Below are 23,228 nucleotides of genomic sequence, written 5' to 3' on the forward strand. Positions count from 1 at the left end.
TTTCTTTGCCATGTTTCTGCTTTCTGTGACCTGTTAGCTGCTTACTTACTATCCACTTCACTAGGGACACCTGTTCAACTGCTCATTAACACCAATCACCAGTCAACTGGCAGCAACTCTATGCATTTAGGCTTGTGGACATGGTCTTAACAACCAACTGAAGAATGGGGAAGAAAGATCTGGGTGAACATGCTGGCGTTGTTGATGCCAGACAGGCTGGTCTGACAATTTCAGAAGCTGCAGATGTGCTGGGATTTTCCCACTTAACCATAAGTATTTCTCCATAAAAGAGAAAATATAAAAAATGGTCCGAGGAGAATGGCCAGACTGCTTCAGCGTCTTGGGAACACTCGAAGAACATTACAACCAAGGTGTGCAGAAGAGCATCTCTTCTTGAACCTTAAAGCAGATGGGCTACAATAGCAGAAGACCACACGTGGTTCCAATCCTGTCAGCTAAGAACAGGAAACTGAGGCTATCATCACACAGGTTCCCCAAAATTGGACAATAAATGATTGGTAAAATGTTGCCTGATCTGATCAGATGGTAGGGTCAGAATTTGGTGTTAATAACATGAAAGGTTGCATCCATCCTGCCTGGTATCAGTGGCTCAGGCTGGTGGTGAAGGTAAGTGTGAGGGATATCTTTTGGCACATTTTGGGTCACTTTGCATCATCTGAGTATCATTTAACACCAAAGCGTACCTGAGTATTGTTTCTGGCACACTGTACCCATCTTCTGATGGCTGCTTCAAGCAGGATAAAGCATCATGTCACAAGCTCAAATCATCTCAAACTGCTTTGTTGAACGTGACAATGAGTTCACTGTACTCAAATGGCCTCCACTGTCAACAGATCTCAATCCATCTCTGGGATTTTGTGGAACAACAGATTCACATCATGGATGTGCCGAAAGCAAATCCGCAGCACCCGTGTGATGCTATGATATCAATATGGACCAAAACCTCAGAGGAATGTTTCCACCACGTTGTTCAATTAAAAATTTCAAAAGCATTGAACCCTGTAGTAGCAAGGTGTTTTTAATAAAATGTCCAATGAGTGTCTTCTTGTAATACTTATTTATGAGTAATAAGACCTCTTTTTATAGTAAATGCTTTTACTTTATATATTTTTACTGACTACATTTTCAATGCAGGAATTTTGAAAATAATCAAATTTTATTCTGTTTAAATTTGTGCTTTTACTTAAAAACAGGCACAGAAATTATTTCCACTCTCGTTTCTGTCCTTTAAGTTGAACATTAACTTTGCACAGACTGGAATAGGTACCTTTGCTCTTTCAAAAAGTACCAAAGAAGTACCATTCAGCCCCACTAAATCTCTCTGACAGCTGAAGTTGTTCCCGTGTTACCTGTTTCTGTTGTTGGTGACTTGTTTGACTTTCATCTGGTTGTCTGGCAACAAGTCCCTGCAAAAACTAAAACCTGGCTCTTAAAGTCTGTGATTCTACAGAAGAATCTTCTTTTGTACGCATTGGCTAAACAAACAAAATGTAAGGTGTTATTAGTGAGGCTTAGAGATAACTGACGATAGGTTCTAGTTTCTTTCATATTAGTGGTGTCAAAGTCATTCATGTTCATGCCCCCCCCCTCCGCTGGTTCTGGCCTGCAGGCTGTACACTTGACACCTCTGCTTTAGAAACAAAACTGACTTGGTCCTCTGGCAATATCTTCATATTTAAAAGGCATGTATCCTGCTCAGAAAAGGTCATCGGGTTTTCCTGTCCAGACACATGAGACAGCACATTTCTCAAACCTTTAAAAAAAAAGAAAAAGGAAACCCAAAACAACTTTGGACCAGTTTCGCAAATGGTAGAGCCGCTTTAGACCAATAGGTCTCAAATTGTTCTGGCATGCTCTCTTTAGTTAGTTTTGGCGTTTCAGTGATTAAAAAAAATTCAAATGAAAGTTTTAGAGGAATAACTTTCAAATTAATCTTAATTTACTCCAATTTTGTGTGTCTTCTCTTGTCTCTGCACTTTATTGAGACATCTACAGTTCAGTTCATACGTTTGAGGACAGTGAGGCCTTTTTTTTGCCTTTGTACACGACTACAGACTATTTAAATCAAACAATCATCATGTGATTTAAGTGCAGACTTTAAGCTTTAATTCAAGTGACTGAGCAAAAGTTTTCCATCAACTGTTTAGGTGTTACAGACATTTTCAGTGGCTCAGAAATAATTGGATAATTAACTGACAGGCCATTTCGTGTTCAGGTTCCCTGGTTGTTTCATAACAAATGAAGCAGATAAATGAGCTGAAGTTAAATCCAAGTGTTGATCTTGTCAGTGAAAAGTGAAGAATGACATTTTCTGGCTGAAAAAAATGTGGAAAAACTTTAAGAGTTGCTAAATCATCAATCACATTCCTGAAAAGAAGGAATGCACCGGCCAGCTCAGCAATATCAAAAGATCTGAAAGACCACGGTAGACTGCTAAAGTGGATGATGACAGAATTATTTCCGTCTTTAAGAAGAACACCTTCATAACGTCCATCCAAGTCAAGGTGTATCTTTTTTTTTTTTAGATCTACAATCAAGAGACGCCTTCATGTATGGAAATATAGACGGTTTACAACAAGGTGCAAACCACTGGTTACACTCAAGAACAAGGAGGACAGATTACAGGGTGGGCCATTTATATGGATACACTGTAATAAAATGGGAATGGTTGGTTTCATGAGTTATTTACAAGTTTCTCTTTGTTCACAGATGGGTGAACTCGTAGGGCGTCTTGCATTGAAATCTGCTGCAATGACCCGGTTACTGCGTTCACCAGATATCAACACAATTTCGATCCGCTCCTCACGTGTTAACCTCTTCAACATGTCAATGGCTGCGAACAAAGAGAAACGTGTAAATAACTCATGAAAGAATAAAGTTACGTTGAAACCGAGCACACCATTGCTTTTCTTGTGACATTACCAATAAGTTTGATGTATCACATGGCCGTCTTCCTATTGAAAAAACAAAAGTTGTATCCAAGATGGCCGACTTCTAAATGGCCACCATGGTCACCAACCATCTTGAGGTGTTTGCCCCCTCACATATACTAATGTGCCACAAACAGGACTTTAATATCACCAACCATTCCCATTTTATTACGGTGTATCCATATAAATTGCCCACCCTGTAGATTAGACTTTGACAAAAAATATCTGCAGGAACCTGCACGGTTCTGTTCTTCAGAGCGATGAAACTAAGATAAACGTGTACCAGAATGATGAGAAAAGAAATAGATGGAGGAGGGAAACGGCTCATCTGAAGCCAGAGATCTGTCAAACATGATCGACATAGCGTTGTGGCATCGGCATGCATGGCTGCAGGGAACCAGGCTACTAGCGTTTAAGACTAATGCTGAGTGCTTCGCAGTGCTAATGAATAATGACCCAAAGCATACTGCTAAAGAAAAGTAAAGAAGTTGGGCATATTCTTGAATGGCCAAGTCAGATAGCTGATCACAATCCAGCAGTGTAGCTTTTTTCAATAAATGCAAAACTGGAGGCAGAGAGACTCACAAACAAGCAGCACCTTCAGCAGAACATCATTAACTGCAAAGGATTTTCATCCACGTAATAAAAACAATTAAAATTCTGCTAGTTTGTTCAATTAATTCTGAACATTTTGAGAAAATGGGGGACTATTTATAAAAAAATACATTTAAAAAAGACTATAATTCCTGAACAATTAATGCTTTACTTTTGTCAAATACCTTAAATTAAAGCTGGAAGCCTGTGCTTCACATACTGATTCTTTGATTTAAAATCCCCTGCAGTGGTGTGCATAGACAAAATTAAAAACAAACAAACAAAAAAACCAAATCTGTGTCACTATCCAAAAACTTAGGGACCAAACTATAGTTTATCTTCTGCTTTATCTTCTGACTTCTCTAGAGGAGACATGGAAACGATTTTTTCCCCCTTTTAATACTGCTTCAGGTTTCTACTTCAACTATTTGCATAAAAAATGTCTGTGTTCTTCTTTTAATGATGAACAATTCAGATAAAAATTGACATGATGTAGCAGCCAAAACTTAGGGAAACGTGCCAACACCAGAGGGCACTCTGCTACAACAACAAACCCTGACTTCGCTGTGTTCAGTGCTTCAGCATGTAACAGGAGAAGCATGAGGAGGACTCAGGAAACAGGATGAAGGTGAATTAGGCTGTCTCCTCTCTGATTGAGCTAAACACCTTCGCACTGCTTCTTTTACGGTGTAGAGACTTGTGCTGACAAATACACTGACTCATGCAAGATTATACAAGAAGGTCAATTTCTCTGTGTGTCCGCTGTGGACAAAAGTTTGAGGAGTGCAGTGGAGAGGGTGTGAATGTGTGTGAAAGCGAGAGGGAGGATTTTTTTTTATTTTATATAAGTAGATGATGACATTTAATTGGAAAAGTTGCTTCAAATTTCCTCATTTCTGAAGTTCTTACTATTCAGTGCTGGAACTGTGATCTATGAGGAGGGTGGAAAGAACAACAGACTGTATTTTTATACAAGATTTGAGATAATTTTCTTCCTAATGGCGTAACATTTTATTGCCTTAACAAGACACCCACAAGTGTTTTATCTTCTCCCAGCTAGATGAGTAATCCTCTGCTTCACCTACACAACTTTTTTTTTCTTTTCTGTTTTTAATTTCTGAGACAGGATGAAGGCAAGATTTTGTCATTTCTTTAATGAGCCCTGGAGTGTGTTTATCAACCAAAAGGGGGATACACAACTATCTAAAGTTCATCTGTTCCTTTATGAAGCTCCAAATGACAACAACAGATGGCTCATGGCACTGAAGAAAACCCCTACAATTAAACAACCCCCTATGAGAAAGCACTTGGTCATGGTGGGAAGGAAAAACTCCCTTTTAACAGGAAAATATCCGCAAAAGCAGGCTCAGGGAGGGACAGCCATCTGATCCAGCTCTAAGGAAGGTTTTAAGCCTACTCTTAAAAGCAGAGAGGGTGTCTTGTCTCTTGAATCCAAACTGGGAGCTGGATCCTGCCTTTTACTTTTAGAAATTCAAGGAATCACAAGTAAGCGAGCAGTCTGAGAGCGAAGTGCTCTGTTAGAATAATAATGTACTATGAGGTCTTTAAGATATAATAGAGGCTAATTATTCACGACTTTGTATCAATTCAACATTGAGCCAATGAAGAGAAGCCAGTAATGGAGAATTGTGTCCAAAAATGCATAACTAATGGAAAATCACACCCCTATACGAGAGAAAAAGAAGTCCACACATGGGAGAAACAGGAAGCAGACAATGTTTGGCATTCTGGCTTGATAAATGACCTCAGTGTTCAATCAATTAACAAAATAGATGTCGGACTAATCCCTTCAGCAGTGAGATGGTGTAAAATCCTGTGGCACAGTCATGATCCTCAAGTCCCATTTAATCTAATACAGTGCATAATCCTTGAACATAAACTGCATAATAACATGGATGATGGATCTGTTCATGCTACCAGCATTACGGCTGAAGCTCGTTCTTCAGCAGGAAGGGAAAAAATGATGACAAAAGTGAGCCTCTATTTCTGCTTTCCCCATCACTTAGAAGATTAAAAACCCTACACTCCCGCCTCAGGAGGGCCACATCAGACTGGAATCAGATACGAGTCTCTCAAAGGAGAGCTCAGTGACTTTTTAATGGACACTTTCCCCTCTGGGAAAAATGTCTATTACGGGTTGGACACCTTCTCCTCGGATAAAAATGTCTTTAATCACAGGAGAAAAGTACGCAGAGTCAAAGCTGAGAATATGAAGCCTCTTGTCCTGAGGGCGTGCTCTGGATCAATGGCACTGCTTCAAACTGCACTGTTTGTTCATGAAACAACGCTCAATTGCTTTGGAGTGTGAAAGAAGAAAGAACGAAGGCGCAAAGTCAGAAACAAAAATAACATTTTTTTTTCTTCCTGGCGTTTTTTAACACAGAACGTGACTCAGACGTTAATCGTTTTTGTCGAGATTAAAAAAAAGTTAAATAAAGGGGCTGCACGACAGTTTCTTCTTTGCCGTTTCACTGAGCTTCATTCAGATGCATCACAGATGGCAGACGAACAGGATGCATTGAAAACGGTGGCTCATCCGCAGTGAGGGAACACTGAACTCCAGCAGACATCTTTTTTTATTCATCATGTCACACGCCCGAGCCTCAGTCTCAGCCAAAATAGGGAACAGTAATGAAAAAGAGTGCACAGCCTCCCACATCCCTGCTGGATACCTTAGCAGAGCTGCGAGTTTGGCACAGCCCAATAAAATGTGTGGCATGAAAACTCTCTCTGATCTGGAGCAGGTATTGACAAGCTCAGACAAAGCTTTCCTACATTTAAAGCAGGACTCATCTGCCTACCAGATGTTTCATTTTAGGGGTTTTGGTTTCAGCTGCCGCATGGTGTTCATTATGATGATGGTTTAACAAAAATGTGACAGATCGTCACAGATGGAGGAATAGATGACCGCTACCCTTCAATGTCCAAAGGAAACAGCACAAATAAAAGGTGAAGTTAAACGCCAGGTGGTGCTGCACAAAAAGAGCACCAAGGCTGGGTTTGGGTGAAGACTAAATGTTTTGATTTTATACCCTGAGATAAAGCTGTGCTCTATTTTTCTAGAAAATGTGAGAAGGGGGAACAAGGAAAGAAAAGAAGAAATAATAAAGTTAAGAAGTAGATTTAAGATTGATGACCTCTCCTCCAAAATGAAAACTAGTCATGCGTGATGACATGTTGGCACTCAAAAGATAAATAGAGTCCATTTATGTATTGCTTTTTTAGACTTACTGATCATTTAATGTGCTTTAGACTACAACATACATTCACCCACTCCTTCGCTTTCTAAGAAGTATTTACAGCAGCTTCTTAGAGCATCTTTTCCAAGGACACTATGTTTTGCGGACTGGAGGAGCCGGGGATCAATTCTCTGATCCACTGATTTCTTGAGCTGCAGTTGCTATGTAAGTTCTCTATTAAACACTCTGTTCTGTGGCACACTGAGGTGTGCAGATGAGCAGGCTTCAGTTTTCCGAATTGGTATTATGAGAAAAATGAACCGGACTGCTCTGTGGAGTTGCTGCTGATGCACCAGCAAAACAAAGTTAATGAGACAGTGGGGTTTTTCACAGTCATTTATTGTACATTAAAACATTTCCCACAAACCTCCAGTGGCAAAAGCTCACTAGAATATATTCACACAATGACGCAAGGGGGCCCCTCATCAAAAGACACAATCATCATAATTATCATTAAAAGTGTCATAGATACTATCGTCATTTTAACCATTTGCATCACTGTCACCAGTAACATCACCTCACAATAATCTCCTTCTGAATATTTAACATAAAGTCTTAATGAAGCAGACAGCACAAGGGTCTGCAACAAACTGGGGTCAAGTTTTGTTTTAACCTGGGGGGGTTACTCCAAGGAGGTTTTCCCTAATAACAGATCGAAGAGAGAAAAATAACCCACCGTGTTATCTGGGGGCATTTTTGTTGGGTATTTGAGGTGTGTCAGGTGTTACTCAGCCACATCAGATAACTGGTGAATAACTCGCAGGCCCCTGCAGATCTGTGCAAGCTAAGACAAGCGCACAGAGTCATCTGCAGAGTCACAAAATTTGACCCTAGTTTGCGTCATACTGCAATCACATCCTACAAAAACAGGGGCACTGCCCCGATTTTTCTTTTGCACGGACAAAACAAGAGGACACACATACAAATGCAAATGTGTACAGAGGCAATGGAAGGTCAAACTGATCCTTTTTTTTGTTCATTTGTAGATTTCCCGCAGAAGAAAAATCTATTAAGCTCTGCTTGATAGCAGGGTATTTTGCAATAAACATTTTGGCCGCTCCGTGGGTATGCCTGGATGGCCAGATGGGTGTTTATCAACCACAACCAAAGCTGGATTTAAAATTATAGCTGCAGCAGGCTGCACAAACACACCCGTGAACATCCCCTCCGAGCGCCTCACGCGTCTCTCAGTGTGCCGGAACTGGCCGAGGGACAAGAGCCTCTTAGAGCAGATTCTGCTCGACTTGTGTTTAACTAATGATAAACAAGAGCACTTGAGGCACGTGTCAAAAACACAAGTGAGCCTCTGAGGACTTCTCAGTGATTCTAATCACAGCGACGGCGGCGGCAGCAGCTTTGGGAATGCAAGTCACAGGAAATATCGTATTACTGCTCGCGTTCATCCATCCATCACCTTTTATTTGATAATTAAAAGTTCCTAAAATGTACAGTTTACACAAATGATAGGATTTAGAATAACAAAGCGAACAACTGGTCTCAGAACTGATCTATAATGGTCAGATTTTCACATCTGAGAATTTATGCATTTGTCTCTGTTCAGTTCAGTATGATTTACAAATGTTTTTGACATCAAGACAAATGATCAAACGTCAGGCGTTGTGTAACTTAAACATGATCCAGCATGATGAGTTTTTTAAACTACTGATACTTTATACACACACACACACACACACACACACACACACACGTATTCATTTCCACCAATGAGCAGCATATGTCTGCACAACCTCATCACCTCAGCGACCTATGGACTTCTATAATCATTCATTTAGGTGCTGGTGCACACAGAACTGGAGCTTTCTACACAATGATAAAACCTGTACAGACACATGGATGTAGAAGGAACTACCATGGTCTCAGAGACAAGTCAAAAAAAAAAAGTGCCAGCAGACTTGACGAGCAGATCGCTGTCCAATCAAAAGCCAAAATAGGCGCCAAATGCCACAGACATTCCACAGACAAAGCTAAGCCAACTGTACAGCGCAGAGAAGACAAGTGACTGGTATCCACTGTCCACTTGTTTGGACAGGGAGAGGGAGGGAAAGAGAGAAGGACGTCAAGTCTGAAAAGCCTGAAGCTTGATACAGAGAGCAGAGCCCCCTGGGAGTGTGCAAGGCGGGCCTTAGACAGTTACTTTAAAACTGAGGATAACTTCTGCTGCCACAGACCTCAAAATAAGCCCAGGGGTCCCCACTATCTCCATTTAATGCCATCTTTTTCATGAAAGATGCAGAATGAGGCTCAACAGCAGGTTGTACCTGTACAGTCACTTCAAGTCAAAAAGAGAAGAAGAAGGAGAAGAAAAAAAAAATGAAGTTTTTAGCTTTAAGAGCAACATCGAGCACAATTCCAACACCGAACTGAAGGAAATAAGTATTTCAAACACCCTATTTAACATTTTGAAAGTGACTTCTTAAACATCTTTTGAAACACGTGAAACCCGTGGATTCATCAATGACAGATTCATCTGTCAGGACAACTGCGATCACAGAGGCGAGCAGCTCTTAAAGGCGTACTGTGTTGATTCGCAGTGGCTGCACATTCTTGCCATTAGCGTGACTCTGGCCAGGGCTGAAGTAGGGGAAGACCTTGGGGGGGAATTTCTCTCGGTAGGTGTAGAGCCAAGACATGTCGTCTGCGTTGTAGAAGATGAGGAGGCCTTTGGGGTAGTCCAGGAACACCCCCACCTTCTCCAGCTTGCTCTTGACATTGAGACGGGTCCAGGGCTCGGTGCAGGCGCTGTACTGGTTCCCGTCGTGCATAACGATGCAGTAGAAGCCGCGGCTCGGCTGGATCTGGATGCTGCCTTTGCGACTGACTGTCTCGCTGGCCACGCCGATCATCCACTGCGTCTTCTCCGACACCATCACCTCCCAGTAATGAACGCCAGACGAAAAGCCCTCTGCACCCAGAACGGACACCTCGACATCAAAGCGCCGAGGGGAGTCCTGCAGAGGCTGTGGATGGAGATTCCCGTAGGCCACGATGGTGCAGTCGTCTGAGAGAATCAGTCTTTGGTGGGCTGTGATGGGGTCGAGGGTCAAAGCTGCTGGCACTGAAGAAAGAAATGAACAAGAGCGAACATTTAATTTAGTTTTAGATTTAACCCTGAAAAGAGACTGAACAATGACAAATAAAACAAAAAGTAAAAAAAAAAGAAAGAAAACAAACACATTAATATGTTATGACTCAGCTTAGCCAGACAGAAAAGCAAGGACAGCAGTGTTATTCTCAGCAAGTCCGTTTGCTCCATCATGCTGCCGCTGCGGGAACAGTTTTGTGCTGAGGCAGTGAGTGAAAACTCGAAGACTGCTGGTCACTTTGTAGGAGAGGTGGGGTCAGGGTGATGAAACAGAAAAGTTACCATCGATTTCATCATTTCGATCACAAACTGAAAGTTGGAACAAAAGTTTCGGCTTCATGCTCCGATTCTGATTTGCAGTACTTTGCAAAAAGTTTTGAAAAAGCTTAAAACTTCAGATCCTTCTTATCCATCAGGGAGGCTTCTGATCAGTCCCAAATTTATTCTGCTGCATGACAACAAGCTCAAACCTCCAGGCAGAGTTATGAAGAACTGTCTTCAGGATTTGTGGTTGCTGCTGTTTTTTAAAGGCACAAGATGGTGACAGCAGATATTGTAATTAGGGGCATGATTTTGGAGGGTAACTGATACTGCAACAACGTGGCCATATGTTGTCCATGGTAACAATGACAACCAGCCAATCTGGGATAAATCACAATTTCTCTGTTTGCCTTTATTTGGCGAATTGAACCTCTAGTGTTTGCATTATTATCATCATCATGATCATTATTATTATTATCATTATTGAGTTTCTTATAAGTTAGTTTCTAAAAATGATTTGGGGGCTTAATTTTTGTGGAATCTTTCTAACATCTGAGTGAAAGCCCAGAGATACCAGTTTCATAAACTTTATCAATCCACACTCACCAAGCTGTGGAATTAAAATTTAATGAACCAGTTAGTTAGAAATGCAGCAGCTGTGAATGTGGCTGACAACCAAAATCATTTGGTTTGCTCAGATGCTAATCGCTGTTAATTCAACAAAGCTGGTCAATGCCGATGTTTGACCAATAATGTCCCACTAAAGAAAACTTTTGTGACCATGTGCAGTGACCCTGGGATCTCGCTGCCTTTGATATGAATGCTTTACAGACCACTTTCAAAGAGTTGCAATCAGTCTGCTAACAGTTTGTGACTGAATAGGGCCAAAACGTCAATTCTAAGTAATCATGTCACAGACAGGTTGCGCTGATCAGTGTGGTTTTACTCAGATTGCTAACATGTTGCCTCCAATCTATCTGGATTTGTAAATTAGACGTCAATTAATTTCAAACCTTCATCAATCTGTCTGAGACTGCAGTGAGTCCAAGTTGGGGTGTGACTGTTTGCACAGGTCACATGATGGGAAGCAACCTGTCTCCAATTGCCTTATAACTGTAAGTCTTTAATGCAGCTACATTTGATTGGCCACCAAAGGAGGGCTGAATGCAATCACCAAGTCTGAGAAACCAGATTTTTCCTAGTGCTAGAAGCCATTTTCACTAGGAGGCGCTTTAGTGTGCCTGAACCATGAAACGTAACTTTCTTGTTGTACATTTCTTTTTTGCAAAGCAGACTCTGGTCAAGGTTGGCTCTTTCAATAGCCATACAGAAGAGAAGCGAAACGGACAAATAAATCCTAAAATGTCTGCACTCCAAGCTACTACTGAGTTAAAGTAAGAGGCATTGTGTTATCTTTTGGGAAAACCAAGCATTTAACCCAAACAACATTACAGTATGTATGTATAATTGCTGCCAGAATTGGAGAAGGTGACCAGAGCCCTGGCCTGTGGTAGAGGACGAGTAATGGGTTGTCATTATATGGCACACCCCACTGCAGCTCAACTCCTATTTCAGGAACATGACCCGTGTGCATGTGAGTGTGCGTACACTGTGATGTCGTCTTCATAATGTGTTTTTACATTCTTGTATACATCATATACTTCAAAAATGAAGTGTTCTCATGAGTCTGCACAGGATGCGACCATGTAAAGAGAAGAAGCAGTAATTACAGGGATGGGAGGAGCAGCTTCAGCTCACAGCCCTGCTCGTCTGTAGGAGGCGGGTCTGCAAACGTTTAGTTATAAGGGAAGCACTTCAGGCCAAACAATAACATCTTGTTCTCTTTGCCCTCTTTTATATGAAGCAAATTCAGGAAAGAGAGGGAAGGGCAACTTTCCAGTTCTCCCGTATTTATATCAGCTGGGATAAATGGAGGTGAAATGTCTGGCAGTCTGCCAGTGGACAGCACAATAGCTTCTTCACACAATGACATCTGCAGTGTTTGTTACAATCGAGTCATTAAAATTTCATAAGCGGAGTGCCTCTGTGTGTCATATGAAGAAACATGAAGGCAGACACACACGAGGAGACTCCATTTCCCCGCTGCTGAACATGAGGAAAAAAAAAATAGGAAAAGAGAAAGGAGGGGAAAAAAAAAAATGGCACAGGGTCTGGTAGTTATTTCTGCTAACCCATCAGTGACAACAAGGGATGATGGGAAGAATGTCTTTGTTGCATCTCTGGCAACTGCTGGTGATGGATCGTAACCAATTGTTCCATTTGGCAGGCAGTCAAGGGAGGCCAAGAAAGTGCCCGGCCTCCACTCAGCCAGCAACAGGCTGAAATGAGAGAATTGATTGAGGGAGTAAAAAAAAAAAAAAATCCTCAGCACATTATTTTAAATAATCTCCTCTGAGTGAGTGATGACTGTAGGGCAGAGATGGCAGAGCTCCTCTCAGGACCGCAAACACAGAAGGACATTACCAACCTGCAGGTTCGATTACAGACGAGAAAGAAGCTCAAAAGCTTCCCAGAAATATTAATGCTGGATCTTCCAACACTCTATATTTGTGAAGAAAATTAGATTATCAACCTATTCTAGGCTCCATCTTCTATGGAAGATGTGGTTACTTGTTTTCTATCCAGGTTAGTTGAGATGATTAATTCCTTTCTAATATCCTTGGGTAAAATATAAACACAACAGCTAGAAACCGGGTGAAAAGAGTAAGTATGGCTGTGTCCAAACACCACCAAAGCCAGAAGCCAGCTCTTTTAATTTCTCTGATTAACATGTAAAGTCTTGTCTGTTTAATATGGACAAATAAAGTATAACCGGCAATTTGTGGTTTTAAAGTCTTAGCACAAAGTCAAACAGGCCAAAAAAGCTTTAAAACAGGAACAGACAGCCACACAGAAAACAAAGTGCTGCTTTTAAACTGATTTAACAAACATGCAATGTAAATGAGAGCTTTAGAGGGGCTGCTAGATGGATTTTTTTCAGTTATGCACAAAGCAAGACAAGCTGTTTACTTCCACTGTATCTGAGAAGCTAAGCTAGCCACTGTCTAGACTCATTTAGTGGTAGGATGTGGGAGCGGCACTAAAAGCAAGCAACATCAAAAGTGAGTATTCACTCCTTTAACACCTGTATATTTACTAACATGGCTGGGTACATCTACATATAAGCAAGGCTCATTTAAAACTTTGAGATCTTTTTACTTTACATAAAATTTAAGATCATACTTGAGTTTGAAATGCACATCAAATGTCAAAATATACAAAAAAACAAAACAAAATCCCACTCTTATTGTGTACAATCTCATTATAATTCTAAGCTACGTTGCATTGGCTCAGTTTTGAAACACCTTGGACACACAGCACAGTTTGCTTCAGGCTTTTAGTGCTTTTAGCGCAGGAGTAATAGTTATTCTTATGCCATTAATTGTTCAGCTTGTATCTTCCCATGTCCAGAGACTAACGAGCAGGTTGGCTAGTAAAGCTCTTCTTCATCACCATCTGGCCTAAAATGTCCACCTCCTTTGGGTCAGTCACACTAGATTAAAAATAGGATGCCAACGTCCTTGTAACTAGGAAAATAATTTCTGGTTACCTGGTATTTGCATTCAGTGACTAACTGCAAGTACCTGCAGGGATGCAATTGCACAGATCGTCTTCAAACAATGAAGACTTAAAAAGCACAGCTGAAAATCAGAGTTGTGATTTCTGTTGACAGACAATCATCATAATATAATATAATATAATATAATATAATAATGCCAACTTGGCCCAAATCAATAACAGACATTACATTTTTTGCTGCCTTGATACCAAAGTTGCTTTGAAGATGCAGACCTGGTTCCCATCTTTCAAGCAACAACTTTTAAAGGCAATAGGTCAACCTTTTCCAAGTTCATTGCACACAGTTGCAATCATTTTTGTCAGGTTGCATTTCCCTGGTGTAGATATAGCATAAGGTGGGATCGACAACAGTTAAGTTATTTAAAGTACCTTCAGCCTACTTAAATCATTTCTACACATTTTTACATATATAAGCCTGAATGAGTTAGCGAAACAGTAAAATGTGTTCAAACAGTGAAAACAGCAGCATTTTGTTTTTGGAAATTCCCACATAATGACAATAAGAACAGACTCATTCAAACTGAAATTAAGACAAGACTAAGGATTTGAAGGCACCCATCGTACCTGGTGAAATGTCCTGGAAGAGTGATTTCCATATTGTATACTGTAACGGACCCATGTACTTTGATGTCGGGAAGTCCTCATACGTTAGGTTGGTCTCATGAATCTTCCCCTTGATCCTGAGTCAGAAAGAGAGATCAATAACAGTCCAAATCCAATTTGCTGCTTTCCCCCCGCCCTTAATAACACTGCCTGTGGTGTTCAGACCACAACATTGACCCCTCGAGTAATAAATCTACTTTGTGTGTTTTAAATATGCCATTAAGCAACTGACAAACTACTTCATGAATCTCAAGGCACAGGGATAAAAATAAATAAATAAAAATAATAATCACAGTACACAGTCAATACGGACCTCTACACGAATCACTCAGAGCACTTACATGAAGTTCAGAGATCAGGCAAGCAATCGAGTGAGTTGGTTAACAGTGTGAAATCTTCATGGGACTTTCCTACGCTTTTGAGCTCTTCTATTCAAATGCTATTTTTTTAAGGCAACCTATGTCAATGTGCTAATTCTTCTTCCTCCTGTGTCAAAACAAGATTTGACATGTGTTTTCGACATCTAAGATCTTGAGTTCCTCTTTCTTTATCCCACAGAAATATTTCTGTGACTCATCTTGAAATTGAGAGCGCAAACTTTTTTCTTCTGTTATCTGATCACAAGGTGATTTGGGTCAAGTAGCTACTGTAAGCCATAAAAGAAATGACTGTAAGCTTGCAGAGAGATGGTACGGGTCACAGAAGTGCTGCTGGAGCTGCATTTACAAGAACAGCATGTTTCAATTCATCTCCAGATCAATGCAGATGGGGGCTTTTTTTAAACCATGACCACATCTTATATTTTAAGAACACTTTTGCACTTTAATCTGAAGAAAATATTTCTAGCGAATGCCAAGTGATGTGTGCACAAACAAACAGCCTTTTACATACACAACTACATGTATGGACAAAGTGACAATTTCTTTACGTAGAGCCCATTGTACACCTCTGAATTTTGCACACTTCACACTTAGTCAAACCAGAGGAAAGGGTGTTTAGGGAGACTTCAAGTACCACAAAACGATACCATGATATTATTACAAAAGAGACTGAGATGGATCAGTGCAAGTATCTTAAGAAATCTCCTTTATAAATTATTTACAGGCTCAATGTTTCTGATAATGAAATTATTGTCGGTCTAACAAATATAAACTTGTTAACTCAAGTATGAACAAACTGATACAGTTTGTCTTTCTGTATTAAAATGATGATTTTCTTGTTTGGACCATTTGAGTCTATAATAAAGATGGATTGACTGACAATTTGCCCGCTTACACTGATTTAGTCTAAAGTACAGGACAAAATGTTAGGACAGAAGTATTACGTGACTCTCCTTTTAATCTTTCAGTTCAGGTGTTTTCATTCCTGTTGTTAAAGGTGTATAAACCTAACCACGTAGCACTGAAACACTGAAAGAATGGGTTGCTCTAACAAGCTCATTGAATTCCACAGTAGTACTGTAATAGAACGCCACTGTTACAACAAGTCAGTTCATGAAATTTCTAGATGTCTAGATATTTGATGATCATCTGTAAGTGGTGCTATTGTAAAGTGGAAGGTTTTAGGAAATACAGCAAAACTCAGCCACGAAAAGGCAGACCACAAAGTTACAGGGGAAAGGCGCACAGTGCAGAGCTCCAATCCTCCTCTGGCATTAACAGGAGAACAAAAACTGTGCGCTGGGAGCTTCATGACATGGCTTTCCATGGTTGAGCTTCTGCTGTTGTAATGTGTTGGTGGTCTAGTACGTTCTTTATTGAAGCCACATGTAGCTCATGTAACAAAACTACATGACAGAAAAAAACAAAGACCTTTGTAAGGTGCCAGGCCATCATGAGCCTCATGGCTATACTCCTACTGGGGAGACCAACATCATTTCTGTTCTTCGTTTCTCTTTTTGTTAGTATTTTTGTTCCTTCATCTTCTGTGTCCACATTAACAATTGACGATGTGACCTCTAAATTAAGACCAACTTGGCTTTCTTATGACTGTATACATCTCCTAATAATGTTTTTAATGTTTTTTATTTTCAAAACTGGTGCCAAAATAGCTCTTACCTCTACCTTTTTAAAAATACATCAGGATTATATAATATACTGTCATCATTTAGACTCACTACAATACCTTTTATTCCCCCACATCAAACAACATTGCTGCTCAACATTTTGACATAGCCTGTTCCAAAACGAACCCAATAAAAGGTTGAGGGAGTTGTGCCAGTCCCTTCATTCGATATGTGCCCATGTTGGATTTTCAGTGCTTCAAACGCTTCATTTCATGCCCTCTTCAGTTCCCGGGACTGTTTCCAGCTCATAAAAATCTAAACAAAACAGTATTGGCCAGCTCTCATTTGACACCACATTTGTACCAAACTCTAAATTTAAGGCATCCTTGAGTTAATTAAAGCTTTGCCAACTCTATAGTCAACCTTATCAAGACAATTTAAAGATATTAAACTGTTCAATTAAATCATACTCAAGCGCCACTCCCAGATTAAACATTACAGCTGGTTTATTGCAGCGCTAATGCTCCATCTGCTCTGGGATTAGCCACTGCTGTTACTCAAATCTGTACTTTCTCCTGAACGTCAGCACAAGCAGAACACACATTTGGCATGTTCTGAGATACTACTTCCATATACCTGAATCCTCTCTCGTATTTTCTTACTGCACTACAATACATTTTGAGTGCGAGACAGAGGGGAAAAAAAAGGAAAAAAAGAAGCACCTCTCAGATGTGACTGCTACACCCTCCAGGAAGTCGTGTCGCCCTGTCTCATTCAGGCGCTCCTGCAATATCTGGATGCCCTCCTTGACATCTCTCAGCTGTTGACTGTAGCGCTGGATCTTATGCTCAATGTCGGACAGTTTGCGGGCCGTGTCCATCTCCAGCTCCTCCAGCATGCTCTTCTGACGCTCGCGCAGGAATCGATGAAGGCGCTCAAATGCGTCACCGATAGTTGCCCGCAGACTCTTGGCCGAGGACTGAAAAGCAAAAGACGGTGGGAAAATTAAACCCCTCTTGGCTGGGCTATTTGAAAATGTCATTACAGGATTGTGAAGCAGACTTCATACTGTAGTTAGTGAGTGATTCAGTCACAACAGTCTAACTCTTAATTAGACATGGGTCAATAATTCAAGGGCTTACACAGTACTCTAAATTGTGTTAATATTGCATTAACAGCCATTCATTGATTCAGCTTGTACATGTATTGATTTTAAGTGGCTCTCTGAGAGCATGTGTACAACCTCACAGGGAGGAAACAAACAGGTCTGTTTTATATTACTGTGATGAGGAGAAACAGGAGCACACACTAATAGAAATAACCCCAACAGATGACCAGGAGGAGGTCACAAAGGACATCGAGATCGGTGGAGAGGCTACTGCAGACAGTCATTGAGTGAACCGAGCAGTTGACAGAGAATGGCAGATTGGAAGAACTGGAGAAAATGATTTGTAGCTTAACAGGAAGAATGAGAAGATGGACATCAAAGAGAATTAATCATCTGAGTGTTAGCAGCTGGAGTGTCAGAGAGGCAGAACAAAGGGATGTGACGTAAAACCCAGAAATTGCACTGAGACGAGGGGAGAGATTTCAGTTTGAAACTTCTGAGCATGATTTCATTAAAACTTTTATTTTTCAAATAGTCATCATTTTAATGGAAAAAAATTGAACTTGTGTTTGCACACTGACTGAAAAGAAATCCAAACATCTGCCCATCACAGAGCAATTCAGAATTAGAGAAATTTAATGACCTCAGAGCAATCCAAAAAAGAATTTCAGATGAAAGTCGTCTCTAAGAGGCTTCGATGAATATTTTGCCTGATCAGAATTTCCTCTGATCTTTACAGGATGAGCTGGGTTTTGGAACTATCATCTGGCTCTTTTTTTTTTTTTTTGTAAATTACGCTCGCCTGAAAATTCAATCAATCCTCTTTAAACAGCAGGCATGTCTCTCTGGGGCTTTTCACAGGCGAGGGGCAGGTATTCTTAGTCTGCCTGTGAGAACCTGTTAACATGACTCTGAGTGCTGTGGCATTAAAGTGAGCTCCAACACAGCCCTCCTACCTAGTTAAGAGTTGAAAACTGATGGTGAGGAGGAGGACTGCAGCAGCCCAGCTATCAGTCACACTGACGTGTTTGCTGTTTTGGCCCAGCAGGCTGCGATGTCTGTGATGGCTGTTTTGCAGCCCTTGGAGACAGCAGGCTGGATACCTTTCCTGGGAGCAAGTGATTATCAAGAGAATCCCCGGCGGGCGTGTGAATGAGAGTGTCGGTCCTTCATGTGGAGACCCTCCGCAGCAAACGTGAGCCAAGGTATCAAAATTGGAGCCACATATAGGTAAAGGCTGACCTGCTGGAGGGATTGTTCCTCTGTGTTGGTACCAAGACTAAGATGGCAGAAAGGTTTAATGTTAATGCAACTGACATGTGAAGAAATGCAGTAACACAATGAGCTTACATTAATCCATGTGTATGCAGGACTCATGCACTGGACCACACCAATCCTTAAACTTGGCCTTCATTTAGACTTAAACTGCACAACTGTTAAGTTTCATGACTTTGCTCTGCATGGATTCTCTTTGCTGCGATGGAGACTACACCCACACGAGGTGAACGCTGCCAGCTACACTACTGCGGTTGCAACCTCTCTTTCATCAAAACAAATAAGCAATGCAAGGAGACATTTCATTGTCAGCTCCCTAAATGCATCAGAGATCGATATAGTCACAGTGCAGCCCTCTTCCAGGCAGAGCACTCTGTACAAATGGATGTAAATCTAATGAAATCAGCTCACTTCCAAAGAGAAGGCGGGGCAGATAAAAGGCCTGCACGTAGCAGTTAGAGCGATGAAATAGACAGGCCAGGCTCGCTCTGGCAGGTCTCGGACACTGAGGTGAGTTGTGTGGTGGCAGACAGTGCATACAAAAACGAGAGAGAAGACAAATGTACTCCCTGAATAACAAATAATGCTGACGGCGGCAACACAGTCAGAGCTCCTTACCTGGTCAATATCAGTTATAGGAGAGAGGAGCGGTGTGTGTGAGAGGTCAAAAGACTGACATATTGAGCAGATGTTCACAGCTCCCTGATTAAAACATGGTGTCTAGATTAAACAGTCACTCAATAAACCAGTTTATGCATTGGAACTTAACTGTCAGTCGAAGCGGTAAGAAGGAAAGATGCATGATCAGTGGCTGAAAAAGTGCACATACTACCCAGAGCTTTCCCTTTCATTTCTTGTGCTGCTTGTAATGAGGAAGTTTTACTGTGTCAATTTGGATGTCTAAAATGGAAACAAGATTTCTTGCTTCTCTAAGTATCTTTGAAGTCTTTTCAAACTGACATGTTTGGGGATTTGCTTCTTCAAGCTATTATCCTAATTAGTTACTTTTTCCGGATTAATTGTTTCGTCTTTGAAAATGCCAGAAAACAATAAACAAGCCTAAAATCTCATTCTTAGCAAGCCATTTATTGACCCTAATTGAAAACTGATTTTTTTAAGCAAACATGCCAAAATGCTCCTACTTCTCAACTGTAAGTAGTTGCTCAGACATTTCCTCTGATCTAGCTGTATATGTATGATTTTAACTAAAGGGTAACTGAGTGGGGGAAAAAAAGCTAATAAAAAAGTGTGAGTTGCATTTTCACTGAACATATTTTGTTTACTATTCTGAAAGGGAAAAAGGCAGCAAAGGCACTTTGTCTTAAAAAAAAAAAAAATGATAATAATTCCAACACCTTAAAAAAAATGCAGATATTCTTATCTTCTAACAGATAAACCTACGTGCTTCAGCAGGTGGAGTGATATTTAGTGCTACAACAATTACTTTATCTTAGTAATTTCCTTTTTTTAAATCCAGAAAAACCATGATTCGTGGTTCAAGGTGCATTTCTTGTTAATATCATTGCAAACTGAATTTCTTTTTGGAATTTTTGAATGCCAAATTATCACTATTTTAAAAAGGCTTTATGAATGATATGGATCATGGAAATTACCTGTAGTTGAAACTCTTGTTTTTTTGTTTTTATAAAGGAGAACCGTCACAGTACCTTGGTCTCGGTGAGTTGTCTCTGCAAAAGCTGCAGGGCCTCAGTGTGTCCCCTCTCACTGTCCTGCAGGGTGGCCAGCTGCTCCTTCATCTCCCTCTGCAACACAGACAACAAAACACAGATCAGCGACTAGTAATTGGACTTCAATATGAAAGAACTGTTGAGCTTAACTCAATTGTGAAACGTATTTGAAAGATTTCCCTTTCCATTTAAACCAATCAGCTTCTGCTTGCTTCCGGTAAAGTCTCAAAAACACCATCAGTCACGTTGAACTAATGCTAATCATGTTAGCAGACCAGTATTTTTCCAACTCTGTGATACTGTATTTAAATTGTGTTATTTGCGTAAGAAATCGCTTTTGATTGGGTATGAGGCAGCAAAGATTTAAGCTGCAGCTTAAACAAACAATCCAGACGGAGAGTGAGATATAAAAGAAATAAACTGAAATCTCTGGAGACACTGGGCTCTGTCAGACAAAAACTGGGTCTCATCTCTAGTCAGACACATGCTGGCAGAACCTGCACTGCTCAGCCACCTCCAAGTCTCCCTAAGGCAATTGGCTCTGCGGGAAATGGCTGGGATGTCCATTGTCACGAACGGTGCAGAGTTTTTAAGCAGGTTTCACTTGCCAACAACACCGGTGTTTCAGGTTTTTGGATAAAGGCATTTTAGCTGATGCAATCCCTTAAGCACAGACATCAGTAGACAAATCACCTGCATCAAAAACAATGATCTGACCGATGAACTGAGATAAAAGCCGTCCAAAAACAAGCCCAGAAATGTCTCATGCAGACACATTTCCACAAAAATTGAATAAGCAATGATCCCCATGCAAGCAGGGAAAGGACTAACCTGTGTTGCTAGTGTGAGCAACAATATCTATATATTAAAAAAAGCAGACATTTTTCTTTAAAAGAATTAGGGCACAATGGACCTGGAAAAATCACACATTCTTTGCAGGATGTTAAAACAGGGATAAAACAACACCAGACACTAAACAAATCCAAAATAACAAGGAGGAATTATCTTGAGACGCTTAACACCTCTTAACATGAGAAGATGAAGAAGGGTCACAGTTTTGAAAAATTAATTGAATTACGATATTGGGCAAGCTGGACATATATTGGTAATAACACTGACCTTGTTGACTGAAAGAACATATTTGGTGCCATTCTGTTGCCAAAGACAGGCTTTAAAAATGTTCAGTTATTTTTTTTTATAATATAATTGCTTTTAATTCCCTGGCAAATAAGGGTAAACAAACAACAAAAAACAACAAAAAAGAGCATGCATCTGCATTGGTTAACAGTTATTTAAGCATCAGCATTAGTATCTGCCCAGAACTGCACCATCAGTGCATCACTAGCACCAACTGCTTTGATTCAGGGGAAATTAAAACTAAACTGAATCAAAGGACACAACCAAAAGCCTCATTTATTTCAAGGCCCCCAAGTTAAGCTTTCCCGCTGCCTGGTGTATCTGCTTGAGTAACCTGTGTGCCCCCTTCTCTGTGATCCACTAAGTGTCACTTCCTTTGAACACCAACTGCAGCAAAAATCCAGCAAATGGAACTGTCAGCTTAGAGAGGCTAATAAAACAACCGTCACTCCTCACTACCATCCAAGCCTGTCTGACAGGGAAAAAAATAAATAAAAAATTACTGATTCGAGTATTTTTTCCTACGACGGGACAGGAAAAATGAATAAGAATCCATTTAGCAGAAAATTTCTGACCTTTGTTATGAGTTGCAACTAAAAGAAGCAAATGTGGGCTGGGGAAATGAAGCATGTTTCTTACCAAGGACAGGAACAGAAAACAATGGATGGTGCAGAGGGGGAGTGTGACTCTCCATGTTAATGATCGGAGTGCGGCAGGCTCAGCAGGCTCTCTGCCTCATCGCTACGCGTTTGTCTGCAGCGGGTCAAAGGCCACTCCCACACATTGAGATAGACCGGCACTGACAGAATAAAATAAATAAATAAATAAATGCTCCACCACTTATCTGCTGCACGCTGACTGACCGGTCAGGGAAGGGCAGCTTTAACTGTTGCTGCTGTCACAGCGTTTAGATGGATGTACAAACAGGAAACTCCACATCTGTTGAATCCTTCTAAATAAATATACAAAAAAACAAAACAAAACAAAAAAACCCAAAAAAAACCAAAACCCCACAACCTTGGTGAAAACATTTTAATTCAAGGCCTTGAATCAAATGTGCAATTACTTAATCCTTTTTGATCTTCCAAAAGCAGAAACTGTCCTTCAGATGAAGATTTTATGAGATGATATCAAATGGAAACCGGAAAGAGCTTGTACACGGGTACCTACAGAAAAAGATGGCCTGTGCAGGTGTGTGTGTGAGTATTTGTGTGTTCTCTGTGGAGGCGTCTCTTTCCTGTCCATCGAATCTGGCCAACACAAGTCTGACATGACATTTTCCCCAGGACGTCAAGCTGCAGGAAATGGGGGTCACAGCTTGGGGATTATAAATCTAAAACTCATTTCATCCTGCTGTCATTCCCTTCGTCCTCTTACTTTCCTGTCATATTAGCAGCTCCTGGGCAGATACATAGAAGTAAATCAAATAATATAGAATAGTCTATACCGCACAACAGTCTCTATACCGCACAACAGTCTAAACTATTTGCACGTTTTCCACAAAAAACAAAAAATGTAAACGAGCTTTAAAATTCCTCAAAATTTCCGTTCTGTAGCTCGGATTTACAGAGCATTATTGCTAGACTCGACAAAGAGGCGAACAA

The 23,228-nt window shown here is 40.6% G+C and overlaps 1 protein-coding gene and 1 long non-coding RNA gene across 2 annotated transcripts in view; one reads left to right on the forward strand and one right to left on the reverse strand.

Moving 5' to 3' along the window:
• Positions 1 to 2,508: 2,508 nt before the first annotated feature.
• On the forward strand, positions 2,509 to 2,914 carry LOC145428893 (uncharacterized). The gene is made up of 2 exons (XR_013909228.1): positions 2,509 to 2,647; positions 2,731 to 2,914. It is a non-coding gene; the product is annotated as an uncharacterized LOC145428893 (long non-coding RNA).
• Positions 2,915 to 8,189: 5,275 nt separating this feature from the next.
• Positions 8,190 to 23,228, reverse strand: part of trim62.1 (tripartite motif containing 62, tandem duplicate 1) — a 34,262-nt gene continuing 19,223 nt past the window's right edge. Inside the window, exons 3-6 of the mRNA XM_026167651.2 lie at positions 20,467 to 20,562; positions 17,139 to 17,395; positions 14,373 to 14,488; positions 8,190 to 9,881 (exon numbers count right to left, since the gene is read on the reverse strand). Coding sequence (XP_026023436.1) covers positions 9,331 to 9,881; positions 14,373 to 14,488; positions 17,139 to 17,395; positions 20,467 to 20,562 — 1,020 coding nt within the window. The 3' untranslated portion in view covers positions 8,190 to 9,330. The remainder of the gene's footprint in view (positions 9,882 to 14,372; positions 14,489 to 17,138; positions 17,396 to 20,466; positions 20,563 to 23,228) is intronic.

Source organism: Astatotilapia calliptera, chromosome 5 (genome assembly GCF_964374335.1).
Source record: "Astatotilapia calliptera chromosome 5, fAstCal68.1, whole genome shotgun sequence".
In the NCBI taxonomy this organism is placed as follows: domain Eukaryota; kingdom Metazoa; phylum Chordata; class Actinopteri; order Cichliformes; family Cichlidae; genus Astatotilapia; species Astatotilapia calliptera.